At 36.4% G+C, this 25312-nt stretch overlaps 1 protein-coding gene across 1 annotated transcript in view; it reads left to right on the forward strand.

The window, feature by feature from the left end:
• The window catches only part of PSMD1 (proteasome 26S subunit, non-ATPase 1), a 109317-nt gene that overhangs the window by 5170 nt on the left and 78835 nt on the right, over positions 1 to 25312 (forward strand). Inside the window, exons 4-16 of the mRNA XM_007184708.3 lie at positions 5 to 174; positions 3501 to 3706; positions 6583 to 6726; positions 8853 to 9079; positions 11582 to 11642; positions 12698 to 12826; positions 13981 to 14069; positions 14545 to 14623; positions 15117 to 15290; positions 17488 to 17599; positions 18149 to 18345; positions 19323 to 19418; positions 21443 to 21507. Of these exons, the coding sequence (XP_007184770.1) occupies positions 5 to 174; positions 3501 to 3706; positions 6583 to 6726; positions 8853 to 9079; positions 11582 to 11642; positions 12698 to 12826; positions 13981 to 14069; positions 14545 to 14623; positions 15117 to 15290; positions 17488 to 17599; positions 18149 to 18345; positions 19323 to 19418; positions 21443 to 21507 (1749 nt within the window). The remainder of the gene's footprint in view (positions 1 to 4; positions 175 to 3500; positions 3707 to 6582; positions 6727 to 8852; positions 9080 to 11581; positions 11643 to 12697; positions 12827 to 13980; positions 14070 to 14544; positions 14624 to 15116; positions 15291 to 17487; positions 17600 to 18148; positions 18346 to 19322; positions 19419 to 21442; positions 21508 to 25312) is intronic.

Here is a 25312-nt window from a genome sequence, read left to right on the forward strand (position 1 = left end):
TCAGAGAAGTTTTGTATGAAGATGAAGGTTTCCGGAGTCGGCAGTTTGCAGCCTTAGTGGCATCTAAAGTATTTTATCACCTGGGGGCTTTTGAGGAGTCTCTGAATTATGCACTTGGAGCAGGTGACCTCTTCAATGTCAATGATAACTCTGAATATGTGGAGACTATTATAGGTAATTATCTTCCATCTAGTAAGGCTTTATCTTGTTGGCTTCTTTCTTGCTCTAGTACATATAGCATTTTTTTCCCTGAATTTTTGAGGTTGCCACATTTCATCTAAATTGAAAGTTCATAATCTTTCTACACTAATTTTATGCAGGCTGAGTTTTTAGATGTGCCTTAGAATTCTGTGCTTTGTTGTTTTTTGTTGTAATGGACAGTAACATGAATAACAGTAATAATGAAGACACTCTACTCACAAAATATTTTAAGAATGAATCTAAGAAATTATTCAGAAACAGCCAACTTAACACAAAGATAGTTATCTCAGTGATTATGTTTATCTCTTTTCCAATGAGCATACTGTTACATGAAAAAATTAAATCTGATTATTGTGAATAACAGAAATTAAATGATAGTAATTTATAGAGTTGTTTCTAACACAGGAAATCATTATTGAGTGTTTCCATTGTACTAGGCACTGTACTGGTCGTTCTTCATAGCATAGTTTATTCCACAGCTGCCCTGTGAAGAAGGAGCTAACCTTGTTTTACAGATGAGAAAACTTGGGTTTCAAGATGATAAAGACACATGGCTATTAAATAGGAGGGTCAGAATTTAAAACCCAGGCTTACTCACTACGAAATCCATACTGTTTCTACTAGTAACCATTGTTTTTTTATTTGCTTCTGTATTTTTGAAGTGAGAGGGTAGCACACAGGTAAGGTTCGGGATTCTCTATCTTGTAAGTTGAACCAGCTCTGTACGAGTTTGTTCAAGGCTTTTGTAGCTTTAAAAATGTTTGAAAACTCCTGTTCTAATAGATGAAAGAAGGGATTGCATACCCTTCAGACGTGTCTTTTTGACTATCAAGCTTTAGATCATAGTTACAGAGAGCCCAAGAGTGTGTTCTCTGTCAAGTGTGTATAGTATAGTTTTTTGAATTGCTGATTAAGAGGAGATCTGCATTATTCACCTGAACCCTTAAAAGGAGAAAATTGGTATTCTCTTTCAGAAATTGGGAAATGCTGCACAAGGCAGTCCAGAGAGGTACTTTTCAAATGTCCCTGAAGTTTGAAGTAAGATTTTGTGTTCACATTTAAAATTTTTTTGCCATGATGGTGTGAGAATGTTGCAAGTAAGTTTGTTGTTGTTGGGAACTCACTGAATTGGAGTTTTCATCTGTGAATCCTGTGGGAAGAACAGATGATTTTAAAGAATAGACCGTATCATTTGAAACCAGAGCACTTTCCCTACATTAAGTTAGAAATGGTGAGTTAAGTGCATTTATCTCTTTTCTCTTATTTGAAGGATTTTTTTTTTGATGAATGTTGATAATTTTTTCCAGTGGTGATCTGCAAGTGCTTGCAATGTTAACATTTTACAAATGATGCTTTTAATCAGGACAGCTGGTCTATAAGAGGTTATGAGGTGGTAGATGCCTTCCTGTGTATCATCTTAGTCTTACCTTGTAGAAGGTGATTGTTGACTGGTAGACCAGTTCTGTTTGCTTTTCTTTGTGTGGAAATGGGGTTCACCCTTCTAGTTTTCTTGGGACTATTAGAATGGATTTTTTTAAATGTCCGTGAGATTTGTGAGAGGATATATAAAATAGAATTTAGGAAAGCCTTCCTAGGATCTTAATGAATGTCATAAACAATACACTCAGAAAATTCAAGGCTAGAATTTTCAATCTTCTCCCGATTGTAATAAGACTTCAACTAGGAATGAGGCTCGGTTCTGGAATACAGTTATGACATAAACCTGGTAAGTGAGAGCACAAGTCTCATTTGAAACCTGGGAGGTAACATTTTTCTTCCTCAGTTATTAACTAAGGAAGGCTCCCCAAATGTTATAAATCTGAGATTCCTTTCTGATGATATAGGGGTAATGTTTCCTCACAACTGCATTTGGTTCAAAAAGCTCATATTAGGGCCTGGTGAAGATTTTCTGCAACCAAAATTGTTTAAGGTCTGCTTTGTGAGTGCCACTTAGTTCTTACTAACTGTACCTGAACCTGCCTAATTCTACCTGGATGGACCCTGAATGTGGTATATTCCAATTTATAAAAGTCCTCTGCTTCCCCCAAAATATAAACCCATTAACATGGGCCATCTAGTAGACCAGCAGTTCTTTATCCTAGTTCAAATCATTTCTGTTTCCTGGGGCTATAGTTTGCGACTAATTAATCTTTTCCTTGTACCTTTCTCTTTGAAAGGGAGGGTGACAGGCCAGTGAGTTATAGAGAGGATAACTGCTATATATGTCATTCAGCTTGGTGGCTGTTTTCCTTAAGAAGGTGGAAGAAGGTTTAGGGAAATTTCCTTTCTTGGTTGCTCCTAAAAAGTTTAAGGTATGATTGTAAAGTAGTGTAAGTTGTAAACATGATACCCTTCAGTATGTTGCCTCTTCCTCCCCATTCACCCAAATCATCGTGAAATGGGAAAGCCAAATTATGCACATGCACCACTGCATGAATTTTCAGACTCCCTGTTTGGGGGAGAGGGGAAGTATGTGTGAATAGGTTCAACCTACCTCACATTGAGATAGTGAATATTTTAGCTGATTGCCGGAAAGGTTTTTGGAAATCTTGGGATTGCCTTTGGAACCTGTGGCACATTTCAGGTCATAGACTCTCTACTGTCAACGATCTAATAGTTTCATTAATGTGAAGAAGTGTAATTTATTGCCATGTGATCATTGCTACAGTAGGGTTTTTGTTAATATCCTCAGTCATGACAAGTGTTTGTTTTTGAGAGTGAAAACAGCAGCTATTTGTAGCCAACTCTGTAGAGTAAGCAGTTTAGTCAAGTTGAATAACATAATTTTGAATAATAAACAGTAACAAGATAGAAAATTTTTTTTAAATTTATTTATTTATTTTGTGGCTGCGTTGGGTCTTCGTTGCGGTGCGTGGGCTTCTCATTGCAGTGGCTTCTCTTGTTGCAGAGCACAGGCTCTAGGTGCGCAGGCTCAGTAGTTGTGGTGCACGGGCTTAGTTGCTCCGCGGCATGTGGGATCTTCCCGGACCAGGGCTCGAACCCGTGTCCCCTGCGTTGGCAGGCAGATTCTTAACCACTGCGCCACAAGGGAAGTTCTAGAAATGTTTTAAATAATGTCAGCTTACTGGAATTAGTGTGTAGCCCTGCAGTGTAACTGTTATGAAGGGAACAATATTAATTTGAAGGTATAACTTACAGCATTTAAAAAATTTGAAATTTGCTCATTACTCCATAGTCATCCCATAAGTTTTTTTTATGTTTATAAATGTAGGCATTGTCCTTTCTAGTAGTATAGCCCAATTTACCAGCTGATCACTGTTATTTTATTTTCTCTATAGCAAAATGCATTGATCACTACACCAAACAATGTGTGGAAAATGCAGATTTGCCTGAAGGAGAAAAAAAACCAATTGACCAGAGATTGGAAGGCATTGTGAATAAAATGTTTCAACGATGTCTAGATGATCACAAGTATAAGCAAGCTATCGGCATTGCTCTGGAGACACGAAGATTGGACGTCTTTGAGAAGACTATACTTGAGTCGGTAGGTAGATGATGGGATTTTAGAGATTGCTATTGATGAAGAATCAGCAGAGCAAATAATTAAAACTGAAAATTGCATGGGTAGTGAAAAGAAAATCTAACTTAGATATAATAAGGTGCTTTTTTGAGAAAAATTTTATTTTTATATTTATAAAATATAAAATATATGTATTTTATATTTATATTTATGTTTATAAATGAACCTTGGCTGTGTTTTGTGTTTGTCGAATAGTTGCTTTTATCTTACCACATTTATTCCTTTGAGGTCTTGCATGGGGAAGTTGTCTTAATTACCCTGCCCTTTTTAAGAAGACTATATTGGTAAACTACTATTGTAATGCATTTATCATGGTTAAAACTATAAGCTACATTCCTGGTTTGGGGGTGTTTTGAAATAATTACAACAGTTGTAAGTTACCAACCAAAGTGGTCAGAGAGGTGCAAGACTGAGTTAAATGGACATTGATCTGCATGCCCACTTTGCCTGCCTCACTACCTATCCTTCTCCACGAGCTAGCTCTTTGCACTCCAGCCATTTTGACCTTGTCTCTTCTGCTAGATGTACCATACCCCATTCCCCTTGCCAAAAGTATTGCCCCTGCCAAAAACATCCTTTTCCTTTTGTTTCTTTACCTGCTGTATTCCTGTTCAAGATTCACAGTTCAGCTCAACTGTCATTTGTTTACAGATCCTTCTGTCAATCCCTGCCAGGCATACCCTCCTCAACCCTTAGGTCCAGCTAGGTCCACCAGATTATAACCTCCTTAAGGATAGGTACTTTCACCACTGGGTCCCCGAAGCCTAAGGCAGTGTTTAGCAGCAGTGGTAAGATTTGTTTAAATGAGTAAATGAATGAATGACCCAGTGTCGTAGAACGGCCCTTATTTTGCTCTGTTTGACTTTTGTGCAGTTGTAGTCTCCCCTTGTCTTCAGGTGAATAGAACTAAAATATTTGTTTTTATTCATTCAACAAATATTTTTTGAGTGTGTATTATGTGTCAGACACTGTTCTAGACATTGGAGATACAGTGGCAAACAAGACCAACAAAGTTCCTGCCCAAATGGAATAATCCACTGGGGGAATAGGCAGTGAAGCCTTATTCCCTATAAGGTAAAGGGGTGATAAATTTTTAAAGAATAAAGCAGAGTAAGAAATGTGTATTACTTTACATCCCAGTGCACATATACATATAGATGTAACTTAGGATGAAATAATACCTACTTTTTCTACTTATGTAATCCTGATATTTTAAAATTGTATTTCATTTTTTAAAAAATGCTAGTCCCATTAAGTTGATTTCATCATGTATACGCTGATAGGTCACAACTTGCTTTTTAAAAAAAAATTTTTTTTAATCATTGAACAAAGCTATCTTTAAATTTTATAGTACTTTACAGTTTTCACAAGTTTCACACACGATTTCATATAATCCTATAATAACCCTTTTTTATCCCCTACTCCTATATTGCCCTTCCCCCTTCCCTGTCCCCACTGATAACTACTAGTTTGTTCTATCTGTGAGTCTGCTTTTATTTTTTGTTTTATTCACTAGTTTGTTGTATTTTTCAGATTTCCACATATAAGTGATATCATGCAGTATTTGTCTTTCTCTGTCTGACTTATTTCACTTAGCATAATGCCCTCCAAGTCCATCCATGTTGCTGCAAATGGCAAAATTTTATTCTTTTTTGTGGCTGAGTAGTATTACATTGTGTATATACATTTGTGTGTGTGTGACACCCCACATCTTTATCCATTCATCTGTTGATGGACACTTAAGTTGCTTCCATATCTTGGCTATTGTAAATAACACTGCTATTGGGGTGTGTATATCTTTTCGAATTAGTGAATTTTGTGAATTTTTAATTTCTCAACTCGCTTTTTGAGAAGTACTCCTGTAGCTCTTCAGCATGCTTATTTATGCTGAAGGACTTTTATAGGTTAGTATCTCAAATATTGGGTGTGCTTATTTATGTTGAAGGACTTTTTTAGGTTAGTATCTCAAATATTGGGTATGCTTTGAAGAACCACAAGGTAAACATAAATAATCTGGAGGGGCTTCCCTGGTGGCACAGTGGTTAAGAACCCGCCTGCCAATGCTGGGGACATGGGTTTGAGCCCTCGTCCGGGAAGATCCCACATGCCGCGGAGCAGCTAAGCCCATGTGCCACAACTACTGAAGCCCGTGCACCTAGAGCCCGTGCTCCACAACAAGAGAAGCCACTGCAGTGAGATGCCTGCATGCCGCAACGAAGAATAGCCCCCGCTCGCCACAACTGGAGAAAGCCCGCACGCAACAGTGAAGACCCAACGCAGCCAAATATAAATAAATAAAATAAATTTATAAAATAAATAAATAAATAAATAATCTGGAGTCAAAATTTCCTCGGGAGAGCACCAGCTAGATGTGACAGCACTCAAAGCTTGAGTCACTCAGAGCTGGAGAATAGTTCTATCACATTGTGTTCCTGGCCAGTGAGTATAGGCGGTAAGTCATGAGGATTAGCAAGACTAGAGGCAGACACAATTGAAAAGCATAGCCACTTGGTATATGTACAGCTGTATAGATCATTTTATAATAATTAACAGCATCACCACAGTTATAGTATACTATGGTCATATAGTTATGATCTTGGATGATCACTAAATATTTAATTGTTTTCAACCTATTTTTTTTTCATGAAGACAGGGAAATAGGTAATTTTCTTTTAAGATTTTCATCTAAAATGGTTAAAAATTTTAAGTTTTATTGTTTAAGTAGCAAATAAATCTTTAGCTGCCTAGAATGACTAAAGAATATCGATTAAAGTAATTTGATTTCTAAATAAACATGCTTCAGTAACCAGAATCATGTCTCTTCAAATTATCTCTTTCAGAATGATGTCCCAGGAATGCTGGCTTATAGCCTCAAGCTCTGCATGTCTTTAATGCAGAATAAACAGTTTCGGAATAAAGTACTGAGAGTTCTAGTTAAAATCTACATGAACTTGGAGAAACCTGATTTCATCAATGTTTGTCAGGTAATAACATTGCATTACTTTACACTGTACTGCTGGGCCGTGCCTCACTACATTACATTATATAACATCACATCACTGTAATTTCATACATGTATCTCAATTGATCTTTACAACAGCCTTGTGAAGATACTTTATGCGTTTATATTCCATTTTACTGATAAGAAACTGAATCTCTCAAAACTAAAAAGCTGTTTTGTTATAATGTGTTATTTCTATGTATTCTTTTTTTCATTTTGAAAATAATCCAAGCATTTAAGGAAATTTTTGAAAATGAGGTTAAAAAATAAAAGGTAGAAGAAAAGATAAAAAACAGTACCTATGTTATGTCATTCTAAAAAGAATTTCAGCTATAAAAATTATCTTTGGTTTCATTCCCCAAACACCAGCCAAGACCTTTGGGTATATTTTCTTTATCTCTTTTCATGTATGGACTTGCTTGCACACTTTAAAAAAAATTAAACAGTATAGAAAATATGTAAAATGAAAAGTGTATCTTTCTCTTTCCATTGGCCTTTTCCCAGTTAAAAGATTCATAAATGTTTTTCTTCCACCTACTAGCACATGTGGAGCTACCTCATTCTTTTCAATGGCTAGATTGTGTTTTATTGACAAATTTTTGTATTCTACTTAGAGCACAGCATTTTATCACACATTTGGTTTGTTATTTTTTCATTATAATGTGTTCTCAATATGTGTTTCTATCCTCTATACATATTTAAAATTTAGATTAATACATCCTTTTTTTGAATGCTTTTTTTTAAAATTGAGTATAGTTGATTTACAATATTATGTTAGTTTTAGATGTACAGCAAAGTGATTCAGGTTTTTATTTTTTTTCCAAATTATTTTCCGTTATAGGTTATTACAAGATACTGAATATAGTTCTCTGTGCTGTACAGTAAATCCTTATTGCTTATCTATTTTATATATAGTTTTTGATGCTTTTTAAACCAAGTGTGAAACACAGAAAAAGCTGGAAGAAAAATATCCACCTTTATATCACCCGAAGTCTATCTAACATTTTAGTATATTTCCTTTCACTTTTCTCTGTATAGGTTTCTGGAGTTTTGTTTGCTTCTAAATAGTTTTTAATAGTTTTTAAAAACTTACATGAAAAACAGTAGTCCTCTGCCTTCTTCCTCTGTGTATTGCAGTTTTATTCCTCAGAAGTAATTTTATTTCTTTTAGCTGTTTTATTCCTTGTCCCTGTAAAAATTTTTAAAAATTTATTGTACATTCTTAAAATACATTTTTGAACAGATAATATTACATTCACATGATTCAAAATTCATGAAGAATCAAAGGATATACAGTAAAAAGTCTTCTTGACACTTCTTTCCTTTGGCTCCCAATTTCCCTTCCCTGGAAGCAAACAGTATCAATTATATATTTCCTTCAATTTAACATTTTTTCATGTTTTAACGTTTCACAAATTCTTGTACAAACTCTTTCTTGATTGTGCGGTAGTCATTCAGTGGATATACTTTGCCTTTCTTAACCAGTCTCCTGGTATTGGTCATTTATTTTGTTTCCATAATTTCCTATACTTAATTTATAATAACTTTGGTTAATGTGTTCATTTTGAAATTGAGTTATTTGCTGCTTAAGGGAACAAGAAAATTTAAATTGAATTCTTAAAAGAAAAATCCTAAATTTATTGGGTGGTTTTTGTTAAAACATTTGGCAAATCCTAAGAGTAGTAAGAGAAATGCTTCAAAACAGTCATTTTAAAATGTGCCTCTTGTCCTGGCCCAGCACAATACAATGTGTTAAATGAATGAACGACTCCTACAATTTATGGTAAAGCAGAAAATAAGTTACAGAGCACTTGATAGCGATTTATGGATAAGATTTAAAGAAGCCAAGATTCATTCACCAACCGGTTATTGAATATTGCTAATTGCCAGGCACAGTTTTAGGAGCTGTGACTATAAGTTGTATGGATTTTCTTATGGAAGGCAGATTCCATTTTCAGGAAAACTTTGGTGCCAGGATCAGAACTAGAATGCTAGACTAGATAGTCTGCCCCAGTTTGCCTTTACTTACATTTGTTGACTATCACTCTCTAAGTATCTTGTAGACAAAGTTTTCAATTATTATGTAATTGTTCTTTATCTGCATTTCAGTGCTTAATTTTCTTAGATGATCCTCAGGCCGTGAGTGATATCTTAGAAAAATTGGTAAAGGAAGACAACCTCCTGATGGCTTATCAGATTTGTTTTGATTTGTATGAAAGCGCTAGCCAGCAGTTTTTGTCATCTGTAATCCAGAATCTTCGAACTGTTGGCACCCCTATTGCTTCTGTGCCTGGATCCACCAATACGGGTACTGTTCCAGGATCAGAGAAAGACAGGTATAAGTATCTTTTTCTGTATCAGAACGAATTCAACAATCTTTATTTCATTTTGAGAATAGATATTTATAGACAACATAATCTAAGAATAAATTTCACCATTAGCTTTCATAGATTAGCCTCTTACTAAAGCTATTGCTCTGTTTTGCACTCTGCTGCATACATTAAGGAAAACCAAAGAAATGGACCCTTCTGGAAAGAAATGGAAGTGGTTGTCTGATGGGGAGGGTGCCTGCCAGACAGCATGTGTGCTATCTAATCAAGTAAATTAAAAATCTCAGATAGGGCTTCCCTGGTGGTGCAGTGGTTAGGAATCCGCCTCCCAATGCAGGGAACATGGGTACGAGCCCTGGTCTGGGAATATCCCTCATGCCGCGGAGCAACTGAGCTCGTGTGCCACCAACTACTGAGCCTGCACTCTAGAGCCCGCGAGCCGCAACTACTGAAGCCCGTTGCGCCTACAGCCCCTGCTCCGCAACGGGAGAGGCCGCCGCAGTGAGAAGCCCGCGCACCGCAGCGAGGAGTGGCCCCTGCTCGCCGCAGCTAGAGGAAGCCCGCACACGGCAACAAAGATGCAACGCAGTCAAAAATAAAATAAATAAATTTTAAAAACAATCTCAGATGGGGTAGGTTGGGCTAGATTTTAGGCATTTGGGTTAGATATTTGTACAGTTAGGAACATTCTCAGCTTTTTTTTTTTTTTTTTTTTTTTAAACAAGGATGTTTCACTAGTCCTTTTTTTTTTCTTTTTTTAATTTCTTTATTTTTATTATTTTTGGTTGTGTTGGGTCTTCATTGCTGTGCCCGGGCTTTCTCTAGTTGCAGCCAGCAGGGGCTTCTCACTGCAGTGCCTCCTCTTGTTGCGGAGCATGGGCTCTAGGCACGCGGGCTCAGTAGTTGTGGTTCACGGGCTCTAGAGCACAGGTTCAGTAGTTGTGGCACACGGCCTTAGTTGCTCTGCAGCATGTGGGATCTTCCCGGACCAGGGCTCGAACCCGTGTCCCCTGCATTGGCAGGTGGATTCTTAACCACTGGACCACTAGGGAAGTCCCCATTCTCAGCTTTTTTAACGCTTTTATTAGAACTAATAGAAATTACTGTAAGTCAGTAATCTTGTAATCTTCATTTATTTAGGTTTTCTTTCATTTCTCTCAACAGTGTTTTTGTAGATTTTAGTACAGGAGTTTTGTACATTTTTCCCTAAATTTATTCCTAAGTATATTAGGTCTTTTAATGCTGCTGTAAGTGGTACGTTTAAATTTCAATTTCCAATTGTTTGTTGCTAATATGTAGAATTACAATTGATTTTTCTATATTAATGTTGAATCCCACAACTTTGCTTTAGTCACTTATTAGGTCTAGTAAATTTTTTTTATAGATCCCTTTATAGAATTTTCTACATAAGAATCATGTCATCTGTGAACAGAGACAATTTTACTTCTTCCTTTATAACTTTCATATCTTTTCCCCCCTTATTTTTTTCTGCATTGGTTAGGAAATCCAAACATTCTTCCTTTGTTCCTAATCGTGGGGTAATAGCATTTAATTTATTTCTTTTTGATTTTAAAATTTTCTTTCTCCTTACCCTCTCCTTTTCTTGTGTTGTGTTTATTTGATTTCATGTTCTTTCTGAGTTGATCTTAATTTCTGAAGTAATTATCCTTCTTCTTCCATTCCCAGTTTTTCCCTAGTTATATTATTTCATTTCTGATATATAATATTCTTTTATATCTTTTAAAAGTTTTCTTCATAACTTTGACCTCTTTTCAAATAATTTTTTCTTATAATAGTGAATGGGATTTTACTTTGATCCTTTTCTGTTTATCTTTACTGAAATTAGTTTTCCTAAATATTTACAAAGGAGGCTTGTTTAGGATAGTTTTTCTAATTTCCCTGTTCTCTAGAACTTCCTCTTTTATTGTGTTTGTGGAGTTTTAAACAAAATGGTGTCTTATGTTCTGAGATCTCCTGGCTCTGTTTCCTTTCTCACTTTTATTTCAGCCTTCTTTTTCCCTCATTTCTGCCTTCTTAATTTGGATTCTGTGCCCAGCATTTTCTCCTCAGTGTAGTGCTTTGACCTAGAAGAGGGTGTTGGCTGGTTCGTCTAAGAGTCGTTGAGGCTCCAGCTGCTTTGCTTCAGCCTGGTCTTTGTGGCTCGTGGTGGTGTATCTTCTCCTGACCGTGTTGTGGGGATCTGGGAGATACTGTGTCACCTGGTTTTGTTGTCCATATATTTTGCTAACCTAGTTAGTTGCTTTGCGTGTTTTTATGAATTTATTTGGTGGAAATTCAGTAACTGGGTTGCCTCCATCTTATTTTACAATCTTTTTTGTTTCCTAATGGCAGTACTTAAGAAGTAATTAACTGTTTTTTCCTTGCAAAATATTTAATTTGGACATGGTTCAGACCTTCAATTTGATTAAAAGAAAAAAAAAAGCCACCCACACATACTATTCAGAAAATATTTATCACATTAGTAACTATTGGTTCTCTTCTTTTTAGTGACTCAATGGAAACAGAAGAAAAGACAGGTAGTGTACTTGTAGGAAAGACACCAGAAGTGGTAAGTGTGCTTTTTGAAGTTGAGGTTGCCATTTAAACATATATTTCCACACTATACTGTAAATTATTTAAAAGTGCTTCATACCTGCTTTTATGGAGGTTTATTATTAAGTTTGATATCAAAGTTATTTTATAAAAATGGATTTTCTGTAAAAAGTAAAATTTTAAAGATTCATCCCAGGGAATTCCCTGGTTGTCCAGTGGTTAGGACTTGGCGCTTTCACTGCTGACAGGGCCTGGGTTCAATCCTTGGTGAGGGAACTAAGATCCCGCAAGCCACACAGCACGGCCAAAAAAGAAAAAAGATCAATCCCAGAAAGCACTTGACTTAGAAGAAATCAAATCCTCAGATCCTTATCAAAGAATGAACTCTGTCCAGAATAACTCTGAATTACCTGTCACAGGGTGAGAAAAAAAGTATGGCTTCTAACAAATAAATGGCAACTTATCATAGAGGGGGAGGGGGTAGTTTAGTTGTCTTTATTTTTAGTCTTCATGGTGTGTGGAAGAGTGGGGCAAGGATTAGAGCAGTGGTCTGTTGGATGTAACTGTTTCCTCCATCAGGATTTTTGGTTTCTGGTTATCAGGTGTATAAATTTCAACTCTTCTTTCACGTGGTTGGAGAGTTGTGTTGATGGCTTGGTAGTTCATGAGATCATATATATGTGTTGGTTAAAGGTGCTTTTTCTTAATTTGGAGGAGGGAGTTTCTCACCTAAACTATAAGTTGGCTGTGTATAAAATAGTTCTCCTTGCATATCACCAGTAATTAGTTACTCTTTTACAGTTTTTTTAAATATTAAAATATTTTATATTGGAAGCGAGTTTGGAATGAATAGCATTCTTCCATCAAGCTGGTATCATATCTCAATGGCATCTAATAAACAAATAAATTACTCTTTCTCTCAAATAAATGATACATGAGTTTTCTAGATCCTACTGTTAAAATACGGGTTTTGTTGTGTGTATGACTGTGAATTTCACTGGTTTAGGGCTGTTAAAGTTAGCTTACTGGATTTCAGTAATACAATAATTTTCATTCTTGTTTGTTTGGCAGAGTCCAGAGCCCAAGGACCAGACTTTGAAAATGATTAAAATTCTAAGTGGTGAAATGGCTATTGAGTTACATCTGCAGTTTTTAATACGAAACAATAACACAGATCTCATGATTCTAAAAAACACAAAGGTAGGAAATTCATCTGTAATGGAGGCCTTTTTCTTATATTTCTTTCTTTCTTCAATAAGTACTTATATTTATTTCCTATTGAATAATTTGTTGCATTTTATTCCTGATCAAGGAAATAAGTATTTAAAAAAAAATAACCATGGGAGAAATGCTTGATCTTGTTGAAGAAGAAAGGGAATTAATATTGATTGAGCTCCTGTTTTTTGTGCTAGTCTCTCACTGGGAAGTTTAGTGGCTTTTTTTTTTTTTTTTTTTTTTAGTCCCACTTTTTAAGTGAGCATTTATTTGAATGTATACATGTGGCATTTGGACAAATACCACAATCAGAACATTAATACAGGTTATTTGTGTGTTTGTTTTTCCCACTGAACTGCAAACTCCTTGAGAATAGGGGTTCTTACCTTGGTATTGTAACCTTTGTTGAGATACTGATCATAACAATTACTAATTTTTGAACAGATTATCTATTCATCTGGTTCAAAAAATGTTTTAATATAAAAAGATACATAGTACAAAAAATCTTCCTGCCTTGCCTGTGTTATTTACCCAGTATCCTTTCCCAAAGTCATTTATTCATTTTTTATTGTCATATGCTATTCCATTACTAAGCAGTTGTTTGATTGAGTCATATGTAATCATGCTTCTCCAGACTTTCAAAATAATTTTTACAGATGGCAAAAAGAATAATATAATTTGCATTTATGGCAATTTTCTGATGTTTATCTTTATAACGCAGTCTCATTAAAAATAAACACAATAACTTTGGTGATTGCCAGAGTTACAGTGCCAGAAGAGGTGCAGCATTGCTCCTCAGGTTACCCCAGTACTTCGGAGACCTTGAGCAAGATACTGAAGAGAAATGGCAAACTATTCAGAAACCCAAAATTAGAAAATCTGCTGCGTAAATTCCTACCTAAAATCTACTACTGACCTCAAGTTAAGACCACAAATAAAACTTTGTTTGACTTGCTTGTTTTTTATAAGCTAGCTATTTAATGTTTATAAAAGAAATATCCAAGATTCGTATGTTAAATACCAGTTCAGTTTATTCATGTTTTCACCACAAAACAGGGCCTCTTACTGTGTGTTCACGTGCAAGCTTGCGTTTGTATGAATACTTTGCTAATATTAAAAATCTATATTTGTTTTTGTAGGATGCAGTAAGGAACTCTGTGTGTCACACAGCAACTGTTATAGCAAACTCTTTTATGCACTGTGGGACTACCAGTGACCAGTTTCTTAGGTAAATATGCTTGTAGGTTCCCACTTCGGTTTAAAATTGTCTTTGACAGAGACTCTGTTGACATTGTCACATGGATGTGGGGAACTTTCCCTGCCTGACAGTCCTGAATTTTAAATTCTACTTTTCTATTTTATAAATTTTTTTAATTGCATATGCCTACTTGTTTTGAGGTAAAATTAATTTTCTTTATTAGTTGCCTTGAATATAGTTTTTTGAATGAAATACATTAAGCTTAGAAATTTGATACAGTTTTGCTTTTGTTCATAGTGGAATTACATGTCATGCATTTTTAAAAAGTCCTCAAAATATTAAGAACAACTTAGGAGGTAAAATGGAATCATCAGTAACTTGAGGTCCATAAAGTAAAATGATTTGTAACAGTTCAAGGTGAACATTTTAATGCTTTGACGTTAGCGTTATAAAAAGCTTTATGGAATTCATTTCAGTAGTGTTGCTGAATTTCCTTTTCTTACAGAGATAACTTGGAATGGTTAGCCAGAGCCACTAACTGGGCAAAATTTACAGCCACGGCCAGTTTGGGTGTAATTCATAAGGTAATATATACCGATCACTGTGAGCAGGCATCAGAACAGAAGCAATTTTCCTGGAGTTCAGAAAAAAACTAAAGTTTACTATAATTCATTGACAGGTACATTTTGTTAAATTGGATCAGTCCTCATACAGGGAAGGATAAAGTAAAGAAGAAATGTGTTTGTTTTTTTTTAAGAAAAGTGGAAATCTTTTTCCTGTGAAGACTAGCTAAGACGTTTCTCAAAATGAATTGAAATGAGTTATTTGCATTGTCTAAGATGAATTTGGGGAACTGTTATAAAACAAGGAGGGGATGGGAATTGCAGCATTTGTTTCTAACCAGGATGTGACTGGGTCATATAAAGGCTGTCTTCTTATATGAGTGATAAAGTTGCTTAGGAGAGAGCCCCACTTCCCCCTTCACTCTGGAGAAAAAGCAATAATCATAGAAAATGTTACATCTTCTTTTCTCTAACTTTCTTTTACTGACACCTTTGTGGTGGCTCAAATTTACAGGGTCATGAGAAGGAAGCATTACAGTTAATGGCAACATATCTTCCCAAGGACACCTCTCCAGGATCAGCCTATCAGGAAGGTGGAGGTCTCTATGCACTAGGTCTCATTCATGCCAATCATGGTGGTGATATAATTGACTATCTGCTTAACCAGCTTAAGAATGCCAGCAATGATGTAAGTATTAGAATGGAAAAATAGATTCCCATTACTTAAGAGTCCAGGGACACAGGGCTTCCCTGGTGGGGCAGTGGTTGAGAATCTGCCTGCCAATGCAAGGCACACGGGTTCGAGTCCTGGTCTGGGAAGATCCCACATGCCACGGAGCGGCTGGGCCCGTGGGCCACAATTACTGAGCCTGCGCGTCTGGAGCCTGTGCTCCGCAACAAGAGAGGCCGCGATAGTGAGAGGCCCGCGCACCGCAATGAAGAGTGGCCCCCGCTTGCCGCAACTAGAGAAAGCCCTCGCACAGAAACGAAGACCCAACACAGCCATAAATAAAATAAATAAATAAAATTTGAAAAAAGAAAAAAAAAAAAAAAAAGAGTCCTGGGACACATTATATTTGCCGAATTATTTTAGTGAATAGAAATTTTGTAGGATTCCCAAACCAGTACTGTTCTCATTGAATCTTTCTTTCTTTATTTGGTTGTGTGGGTCTTAGTTGTGGCAGGCGGGCTCCTTAGTTGTGGCTTGTGGGCTCCTTAGTTATGGCTGGCCAGCTCCTTACTTGCAGCATATGGGCTCCTCAGTTGTGGCATACAAACTCTTAGTTGTGGCATGCATGTGGGATCTAGTTCCCTGACCAGGGATCGAACCCGGGCCCCCTGCATTGGGAGCATGGAGTCTTAACCACTGCACCACCAGGGAAGTCCCTAGAATCTTTTCTTTTGAAGGTAGTTTCCTCTCCTTCTCCATAAGTTAAAATTGTGCTTCTCAGTCCTTTAAACCTTGTGTGTGAGGAGCAAAATAAAGTACCAGATATTTATATTGATAAAATATGTGCTGTATTCCCACACTTCAGAGTCTTGTTATGTTATATAAGTGACTTTAGTGATCATTTAGCCTAATTCTATTATTTTTCAGGAAACTAAAGCCCAAAGAAATTGCATGTACTCTTTTGGGAATCAGAATTCTTGCTTGTTTGATCTTTGATGACTTTTAAAATGTAACTCTTTTGGAAAAACTTACTAAGCAGCCCTGTTCTTTTTTTAAGGAACCTTGACACATAGGATTTTAGACTTTAACTTTTATGTTAGTCTCTTTTAGAAAGCTATTGGGAGAGTAGCTAAGTGAGCCAGAAAATTCTGTCCTACTTCAGTGAAAAGACTGAGGCCAGTAGGAAGGTCTTTCTCAGCTAATAAGCTCCCTATCCACAAATCATATAGTTTATACATATCTCTACCTCATTTCCTCTGTTGGTCTCAGGTAAAAATTTTCTTGTCAGATAAAACTTTTTGGTTACCAGCAGTAAAACCCTCTGCTTAAACAAGGAGTTTATTGGAAGTAGCTTATTTAATTAAAGGAAAGGCTGATGAACCAGTTCTCACAAAGGTTAAGGGCAGGGCAGTTCTGGGAATCTAGATAACAGGAACTAATGGGATCATCTCTTCAGGGCACTGCTGTCAGGGTGAATGAACTTGAAATGTTTTTGGTCCTTGGGTCAGTCCTCCTAAGAAAGATTAAAATTCGGGAGGAGCATCTGATTGGCCTGTCTTGGGTCACAGGCCCACACTTCCGCTAGGGGAAGATGGGAGCTTATTTTAAGTGATGGTCCCACCAAGACTCGAACCAGTGGGGAGGAATATTCCCCAAGCAGGAATGGGGTGCTGTCACCAATAAGAGGATACTGTACATTCAAAAGTAACAGATCACCACAAAAGTGTTCTTCAAATAAAGACTAACTTTTGGTCTTGACACCATTTTCTCCCACTTTCTTCATAACCATGAAGTTATGAAGAAACTTTTTTCTCCTCTATCTTCAGTTTCCTTCTGTGCTGCCTCCCTCAGTCCACAAGCATCTTCAGGTCTCACGTATCCTAAAAAAACCTTTCCTCACCACTTGCTTCTCCCTTTTAGTTGTTGTCATCTTTCTCCTCCCCTTCTCATGTAAATTTATTAAAAGAGAGCTGTACTGTCTCCACTTTCATTTTTTTCATTTCCTTCTCAACTCACTATTATTTTGCATCAGCAAGCAGCATTCTTTTGAAACTGAAATTGGTGAGGTTACCACTGGCCCTCTGTATCCTTTGATCATACTTCCTAGGCCAGCTGCTTTCCATGCCTAATATCACAATGTATTTTGAAATTTGAATGAAAGCTTGGATTTTAAGTGCAGTGTACCAAATAAATGGAGCCCATCCTTTTTCTTTAGATTGTTCGACATGGTGGCAGTCTGGGCCTTGGCTTGGCTGCCATGGGGACTGCACGCCAGGATGTGTATGATTTGCTAAAAACAAACCTTTATCAGGATGATGCTGTGACAGGTAAGTGATTCTTTCCAAAGATGACAAACTCTAGGATTAATTAATGTAACTGTAATATTTGTTTTCTACCTATATTTTGTGGTCTCTTAAAAATCTAATAGATTTCTCTATTTGCCCCATTTATCAAACTCATCTTATAAAAATGTTTTGTGATATATAGGCTTTTTAAAATGGTATATCTTGTGTGTATGTCTGTATAACTGACTTTTGTAAATAGAAGTTTATTAGAGTGATCTGCTTGTATCCTAGGGCTGTCTATACTGCTTGGTGATAATGTAGAAAAAATATTGCCATAATGTCTCCTTTGAAATCACTGTAGGATTTGGTAGTGTATCCTATCAAGATTTAAAAGGAAAATAGCTGTAAATATATGGATGTACTTCCACATAAACTATTCTTCTTTATATCTGATGACTTGAAAAAATGCTCTCAGAAGCTAACGGTTGTTTTGATAGTTGATGCTAATAGTTAGCACTTCCAATAGGATATGTTTTATTTACTTTACATGCATGACTCTTATTCTTTAATGTTTTGCTTTTCACTCACTAGGGGAAGCAGCTGGCCTGGCCCTAGGTTTGGTTATGTTGGGCTCTAAAAATGCCCAGGCTATTGAGGACATGGTTGGCTATGCACAGGAAACTCAACATGAGAAGATTCTACGTGGTCTTGCAGTTGGCATAGCATTAGTGATGTACGGGAGGATGGAAGAGGCTGATGCTCTCATTGAATCTCTCTGCCGTGATAAGGTGAGATCACATATTATTCATCCCCTTTTCCCTGCATTTCCTCACCCTCTGGTTATTATATCCAGCATTTACAGAAACACTTAACCTTTACTGGAAATTATCTCTATTCCTATCAGAACTCTTAGGCACATTTGTTGATAAAACTTCTCAAAAGATATATAAAGCCTAATAGAATTTAGGAAAGAAAAACACTGATTAAAAGAGGTGAGCAGGGCTAATTTGAGAATTTTAAATTTAATCAAGACTTCAGTGATTTTCAAATAAGCAGATTTAGAAAAGTTCTTTAGAAATATATAAGTTGATTTCTTTTAGAAATAATGTTTTGGGAATGATTTCATAATCATTTAATAAGATATAAAGTTTATTTCATTGCTTTTTCATCAAAAAACAGTGCCAATCTCTATACTTATTTATTTGGGTGAGATTTTTTTCCTTTGCCTTTTGTTTTGTTTTTACAGTGGCATTGTATATGGTAGGTAGTCAGTGGTAAACGGTACTGTCCTCTGTAATCTGATAAAAACATCCACTGCTATAGTTTATTGATAAAACTACTAATTATTTTGCTCAACTGTCAGACTCCGTATCTCTTCCACTCAATGCTCAGTGCCCAAGAATTAAGTGGTAAGGTGAAAGCAAGTTAGAGTGCAGAATTAGAAGCAAGCTTCTTTGTTGTTTGACAAATGGAAGTTGAGAATCATAGGGCAGTGAGTGTTGGTATTGGGCTTGAGTTTATACTTTCTAAAAAGTGTGAGGCAGCATAGGCATGTTGCACAGAATATTGGGAATTAAAAGCAGTTAACTACTACCATATTAGAGTCTTTTAATTCTCCATTTGTTTAGAGAACTGCCAACCACAAAATGGTGCTCCTTGAGTTCATCATTTCTTACCTAAAACCAACTCCCCTGATGGATGAAACTAAGCCTGTAGAAGTTACTATCTGAAATAAGTTGATGATTGACATTGAATTATTTCTTAGGATCCAATTCTTCGACGATCTGGAATGTATACCGTGGCCATGGCTTATTGTGGTTCAGGTAACAACAAAGCTATTCGCCGCCTGCTACACGTTGCTGTAAGTACTCTGACCTTTCTTGGATAGACAGGAAAGAGAAAGTTTGCAGACGGACACTAAATGTGCTGATGACTGCACACCCACACCACATAACTACCACCAGCGGCCCCAGGTTCAGATTCTCATTCATGGAGCACAGTCAGCCGTAACCTAGCGCCAGGTTCACTTAGCTTTTCAGAAGGATACAGGAAAGGATAACAGTGTGTCTATTTGAATGAAAGTCCTTAAAGTCATTTAGGGGCAACTTCTGAAACTCTATTCCAAGGGGCACCCTCATTTATAAGGGACAAGCCCATGTGAATGGATCCAGGAACTTGGACAGGCACTAGAACACAGGAGGGAATGACTTGGAGTCTTTGGCATCATTGAGCTTACAGCGTCGTGGGGAATACAGATGCCAGAACAAATTAATACAAGTGTAATGAGAGTTACAACACAGAAAATTCAAACTGCATATCAGCTGCTCCCTTTAAGGAACACGATATGTCTTCCCGTCTGCAAATAAATTGTAAAGCATTCGTCTAGGACTTCAACACACCTCAGGAGAATTGTTCCTGGGTATTTCATATTTATTGTTATGATTGTGTATGGAATTTTCCTCCCATTACATTTTCTGCCAGGTTATTATTGGTGTAAAACAAAAGCTATTGATTTTTATAGATTTATTTTGTAAACTGGACACCTTATTAAACTCTTTTATTGTGTTTAAAAAAAAAAAGACCATGTGAATGTGTGCAGCCACCCCAGGTGGGGAAATCTAGTGAACAATAGGAACGACTTCTTTTTACAGCCTGTGAAGTTAGCTTCCAGGTACCCCTAAGGGACATGCTCTATGACAAGAGACACGTTGCACAGGAAAGCCAATGCCCATGTTTTCCAACAGGCTTTTTCCACTCAGAGTCACCCAATCCAGGTACAGTTTTTCAGTGATAAATAATGTTGCCTGATAACACAGTGGACGTTCCATATGTCTCAACCCAGTAGGTTTCTACCGTCTTGGTGCTGGGAGATGGTAGACCCAAGGTCATCTTCCCATGCAGAAAGGGTTTAGAGCTATTATTCTTTCTTTCTTCCTAGAGATATTCACATGACACAGTATTTATTAATAATTTATTACTTATCAGTGCAGCATGTGGTATGTTATAGATGGTTGTATTTTGCTTGAGTTTAGGACATATGGTTTTGAAAACAACATTGAAGGAATGGTTAGATTTTCAACGTGGCCCACAAAAGCTATGGTAGAGCTGAAATAGTCTTTACAAGTAGCCCTGCATCTTAAACTTCACCAAACTATAAAGGCTTCTAAGCCTTGAAATGAAGAAATTCTCAGATGAATTTTTCTTAATTGGGGTAAGACATTCTAATAGAGGAATACAGTAGTCCCCCCTTACCCACGGAGTATATGTTCCAAGACCCCCAGGGGATGCCTGAAACCACGGATAGTACATATACTATGTTTTTTCATATACATACATACATACATACATAACTGTAATAAAGTTTAACTTATAAATTAGGCACAGTAAGAGAATACCTGAATTGCAGCATCACTACTCCTGTGCTTTGGGACCATTATTAGGTAAAATAAAGGTTATTTGGATATAAGCACTGCAATACCGCATCGATCTGATAACTGAGAGGGCTACTATGTGACTAGTGTGTGGATAGCATATACAACTTGGATACACCGAACAAAGGGATGATTTACATCCCAGGCGGGACAGAGTGGGATGGCGTGCAATTTCATTACAATACTCAGAATGACATGCAATTTAAAACTTATGAATTGTTTATTTCTGGAATTTTCCATTTAATAAATATTCAAACCACAGTTGACTGTGGGTAACTGAAACTGCTGAAAGTGAAACCATGAATTAGGGAGGTGGCTACGGTAATATGCTAATGAGATCTACTTTACATTTAAATGATGTGGGCCTCTCATATCAGTTTATTCTAGTAATGTAATGAATGTAGTAATAGGATGCATGTAGTATAATGTAATTATCCTTGAAATTTTTTCCTAGGTAAGTGATGTTAACGACGATGTCAGGAGGGCAGCAGTAGAATCACTTGGGTTCATTCTCTTCAGGTAATAATTTCTAACTTCTGATTCTATTTATATTCCATTTCTATTTATAGTTAGTAATTAAACAGAAACTAAATATCTGAGGAAGTATGTCTAGGTTCAGAGTGAGGACCATATAACAATAAAGTTAGTACTGTTCCTCTGAAGAAGAAGCCAGTATGTTTTGAGAGTCTGAGATGCTCTTTGAGAAGCAGTAGTCCTCTTCCCATGTATACTGGTAATTCAAATGGGATGCTATCTCTCACACAGACTTGCAGAGTTCTTGAAGCTCTTTAATGAGAGTGAAAGGTATTAGGTTTTGTTTAAATGCAAAAGAGTGAAAAATTTGCAGATTTGGAGATGCCCTTGGCATTATAGTATGGTTGTGATTTAGAGGACACACTCTGAAACCAGTCTGCCAGGATTGAATCTTGGCCCTGTCACTTACTAGCTGAGTGACTTTGGGCTTGTTACTTAGCGTCTTTGAACTTTGGATTCCTAAGGGTATAGTAATAGTACCTAAGACTGTTTTTTGACAGTTAAGTGAATTAATAGGTCTAAAGCCCTTCGAACAGTATTTGGCACTAGTAAGTGCTATTCAAGTGTGTATGAGTAGTGGCAATTGTAATAGTTAGTGGTGGTAGATGCAGTAGTACTTCTTACAATAGTTCTTCTCTCCAATCTCATGTACACTGTTTCTTTTCGCTGAGGTACTTTATCTTAAAATGCAACATAGGAAAATTAAAAGTATTTCTTTCAGCTCGTTTTTGGGCACTGCTTATTAGAGTTTACTTGTGATGAAATTACACAGTAAAATAAGTTCTGAAGGTACATGTAAGGTGAGTTTCATGTACTTTTAATCTTTGGTATAGGTATATATATATATTTTTTCCAACAAATATTTACTCAACATCCACTGTGAACTGGTTAGAGGACCTTCTCTAAGATGCAAGGTAGGAAGTTACTGCAGGCACTAAATATTTTTTTCCTATTGTGGATAAAAATGTTGAATAAAACAGCAAAGCACACATCCATATAGCATGTTAATAGGTTTCTCCTTACACCAGTCAGTTTTGTTGAATGAGGTTGTTCAACAAAATACTAATCTCCTTCACTGTATTACCTCTAACCCTCATTTGTCTAACTTGTTCACAAAGACACTAGAGAACTTTCACTAAATCCTAAAGACGTAATATTTATACAGATCTACTAGTCTGGTACCTCTAAAACAGATTATGTGGTTAATTGGTTATTATTGTTTTTAGTAAATTCATAGAAGTATCACGTGTTCATTGATTCCTTTTCTGAGATCTGATAAAACCTATTTGTGTTAAGCTATTCCACATTTTTTCAAAAGATCTACAACAGACTCCATAGTTTAAATTTCTTGAGTCCTATCTCTTTTTGAACATTGGAATATTTAGCCACGTACAGTCCTTTTGTATCTTTTTTTTTTTTTTTAAGGGAACGTTATTTATTTATTTATTTATTTTGGCTGTGTTGGGTCTTCGTTTCTGTGCAAGGGCTTTCTCCAGTTGCGGCGAGCGGGGGCCACTCTTCATCGCGGTGCACAGGCCTCTCACTGTCGCGGCCTCTCGTTGCGGAGCACAAGCTCCAGACGCGCAGGCTCAGTAGTTGTGGCTCACGGGCCTAATTGCTCCGCAGCATGTGGGATCTTCCCAGACCAGGGCTCGAACCCGTGTCCCCTGCATTGGCAGGCAGATTCTCAACCGCAGATTCTCAACCACTGCGTCACCAGGGAATCCCAGTCCTTTTGTATCTTTGCCATTTTCTGTTTTTGCTCAGATTTGTCAACAGTGGTTCTACAATTATATTCACAAGTTCTGTTTCAGGGAAGTGATTCATTTAGCTTAGAGACTTGAACTCATTTAAGGCACCCAGTCTCTTCACCTGTTTTGCATTTTGATCAGTCTTAACATTACCTTCTATCTTTCTGATCTAAAAAGCATTCTGCTGAGACAAAAGATGGAAGCAAAATAGAAGTTGAATAGTTCTGTTTCCTTCCTGTCATCTTTGGCATATCATTCTAGCCAACCTGTGATGCTAACCTTTCCTTATTTTTGTTCTAGAGTTTAGACACAGTTGAAAACCAGAAACAAATGGTTTTATTATTGCTATTCAGGGAGGTTTTTTAAAAAATTCTTATTGGAAAACTAGATAATTTGTATATGGAAACTATATTCTTCTAGGTGTACCCTTAGTAACTATTGGCCTATATAAAGAATCCTACTCATGATGGTCTCTTCCTTTGTTTTATCTATTCATTGTCGGCTGCTAACTGTTCCTATTAGTCACTTTATATTTTATATCATATAAATCAGTCACCTAGTGTGTGTATTCTCCCACACAGGAAGTTGAGCTTTCGTGAAAACTGTTTTTCTTCCATTTTTAACCTGACAGTGCTTTGCTCTCTAATTATCAAAATTCATTTCTGCCCTTGTATTTACTGTAGCTTACACATGTGCTCAGTTCCCAGTTTCATCAGCAGATGTCTTCCATGAGCTGCTTTTAGGCTTTGCTAAGATCTCTACTACCTAGAATACTCAGATCCAGCTAATGAGTTGTTTATGTGCTCATTACTTCTAAGCGACCATTCAGAGTTCTGTTGCTGTTGTTGTTTTTTTCTTCATAATATGATTCTTATAAGAAGTAGAAACTGGAAAAGATTTTAGAGATAACTTTGTCTAAAACTTCATGGATGAAGAAAATTAAATGTAATCAACTTGTCTAAGGAGGTGCAGTTAAAACCAAGTTCTCTAATTTTAGATTGTTGTCAATTCCCTGGAGTGATAATTTTTAAAGGTGAAAAAAACCTTAGAAATAAAACAGTATTCCCATTTTTTTTAAAGAGAAGAAAATTGAATTCCAAAATTGTTAACAAAACTTCCTGTTGTCATAGAGCTGAATGGTAGAACAGAAATTCAAAACAGGTCTCAGGATAGACTAATGCTTTCTCTACCATGCCTTTCCTTCAGAGCACCTTCTTTCTGAGTGGCTCTGATAGAACATTTTTATTCTCAAATTTCCTTATTAAGTTTAATATTTGGAAAGTTTCTGTCCTGTATCCTAAGAATTAGTAAATGTTTTCTGATGTGTCATCGGTTGCTTTCTTAGTGTGCTCCATTTTATCATTTCTTCCCTTTTAAATGTCACTTTTAAAATAACCACAGACATTTGGCCCCCTTGAATCGTGTTTTAAGGATTTATTTCTTCTTAATTTTTAAAACTTCTTTTAAAGTGTACTTACTGGACGCAAATACTGAAAACATATCAGTAAACACGTATTTGTACTTCAGCAACTAATGTGAAATTGTCTTTGTAGGAAACTAAAAATTTTCATGTATATTATCTCCTTTATTCTTAGGATAGTCCAGGGAGTTGTAGTATTTTCACTATTTCTTTCTCCTGGTATTTGTGGGTTATATGTTCATAATCTATATGATAAAAATAGAAAATTAAATTGAAAAACATTCTTGCCAAGTTGAAATGAACCTAGTTTATTTTTTATCCAATAATTAGGTGATTCGTGGGCCCATTGTTATTAGTCTAGTCAGCAGATTTATTATCACAACTCTCTACAGTACTGTGCTTGGCATTGACTGAAAACTCAGTTGGAATTGAACAATCTGAATTATTTCATCTTCACATCGGAAAGGAAAATGAAGAAAGAGGCTAATAGAAGTATTAGTTTTTATATACTGGTTAAAATTAAGTTGCTATAATGGTGAACAAGTTGATGATCTAATATAGACCTTTCTTAAAATTAGATAATCTTCGATATCCGTGATCATCTTTGCTGTGACTTAAG

Source organism: Balaenoptera acutorostrata, chromosome 8 (genome assembly GCF_949987535.1).
Source record: "Balaenoptera acutorostrata chromosome 8, mBalAcu1.1, whole genome shotgun sequence".
In the NCBI taxonomy this organism is placed as follows: Eukaryota; Metazoa; Chordata; class Mammalia; order Artiodactyla; family Balaenopteridae; genus Balaenoptera; species Balaenoptera acutorostrata.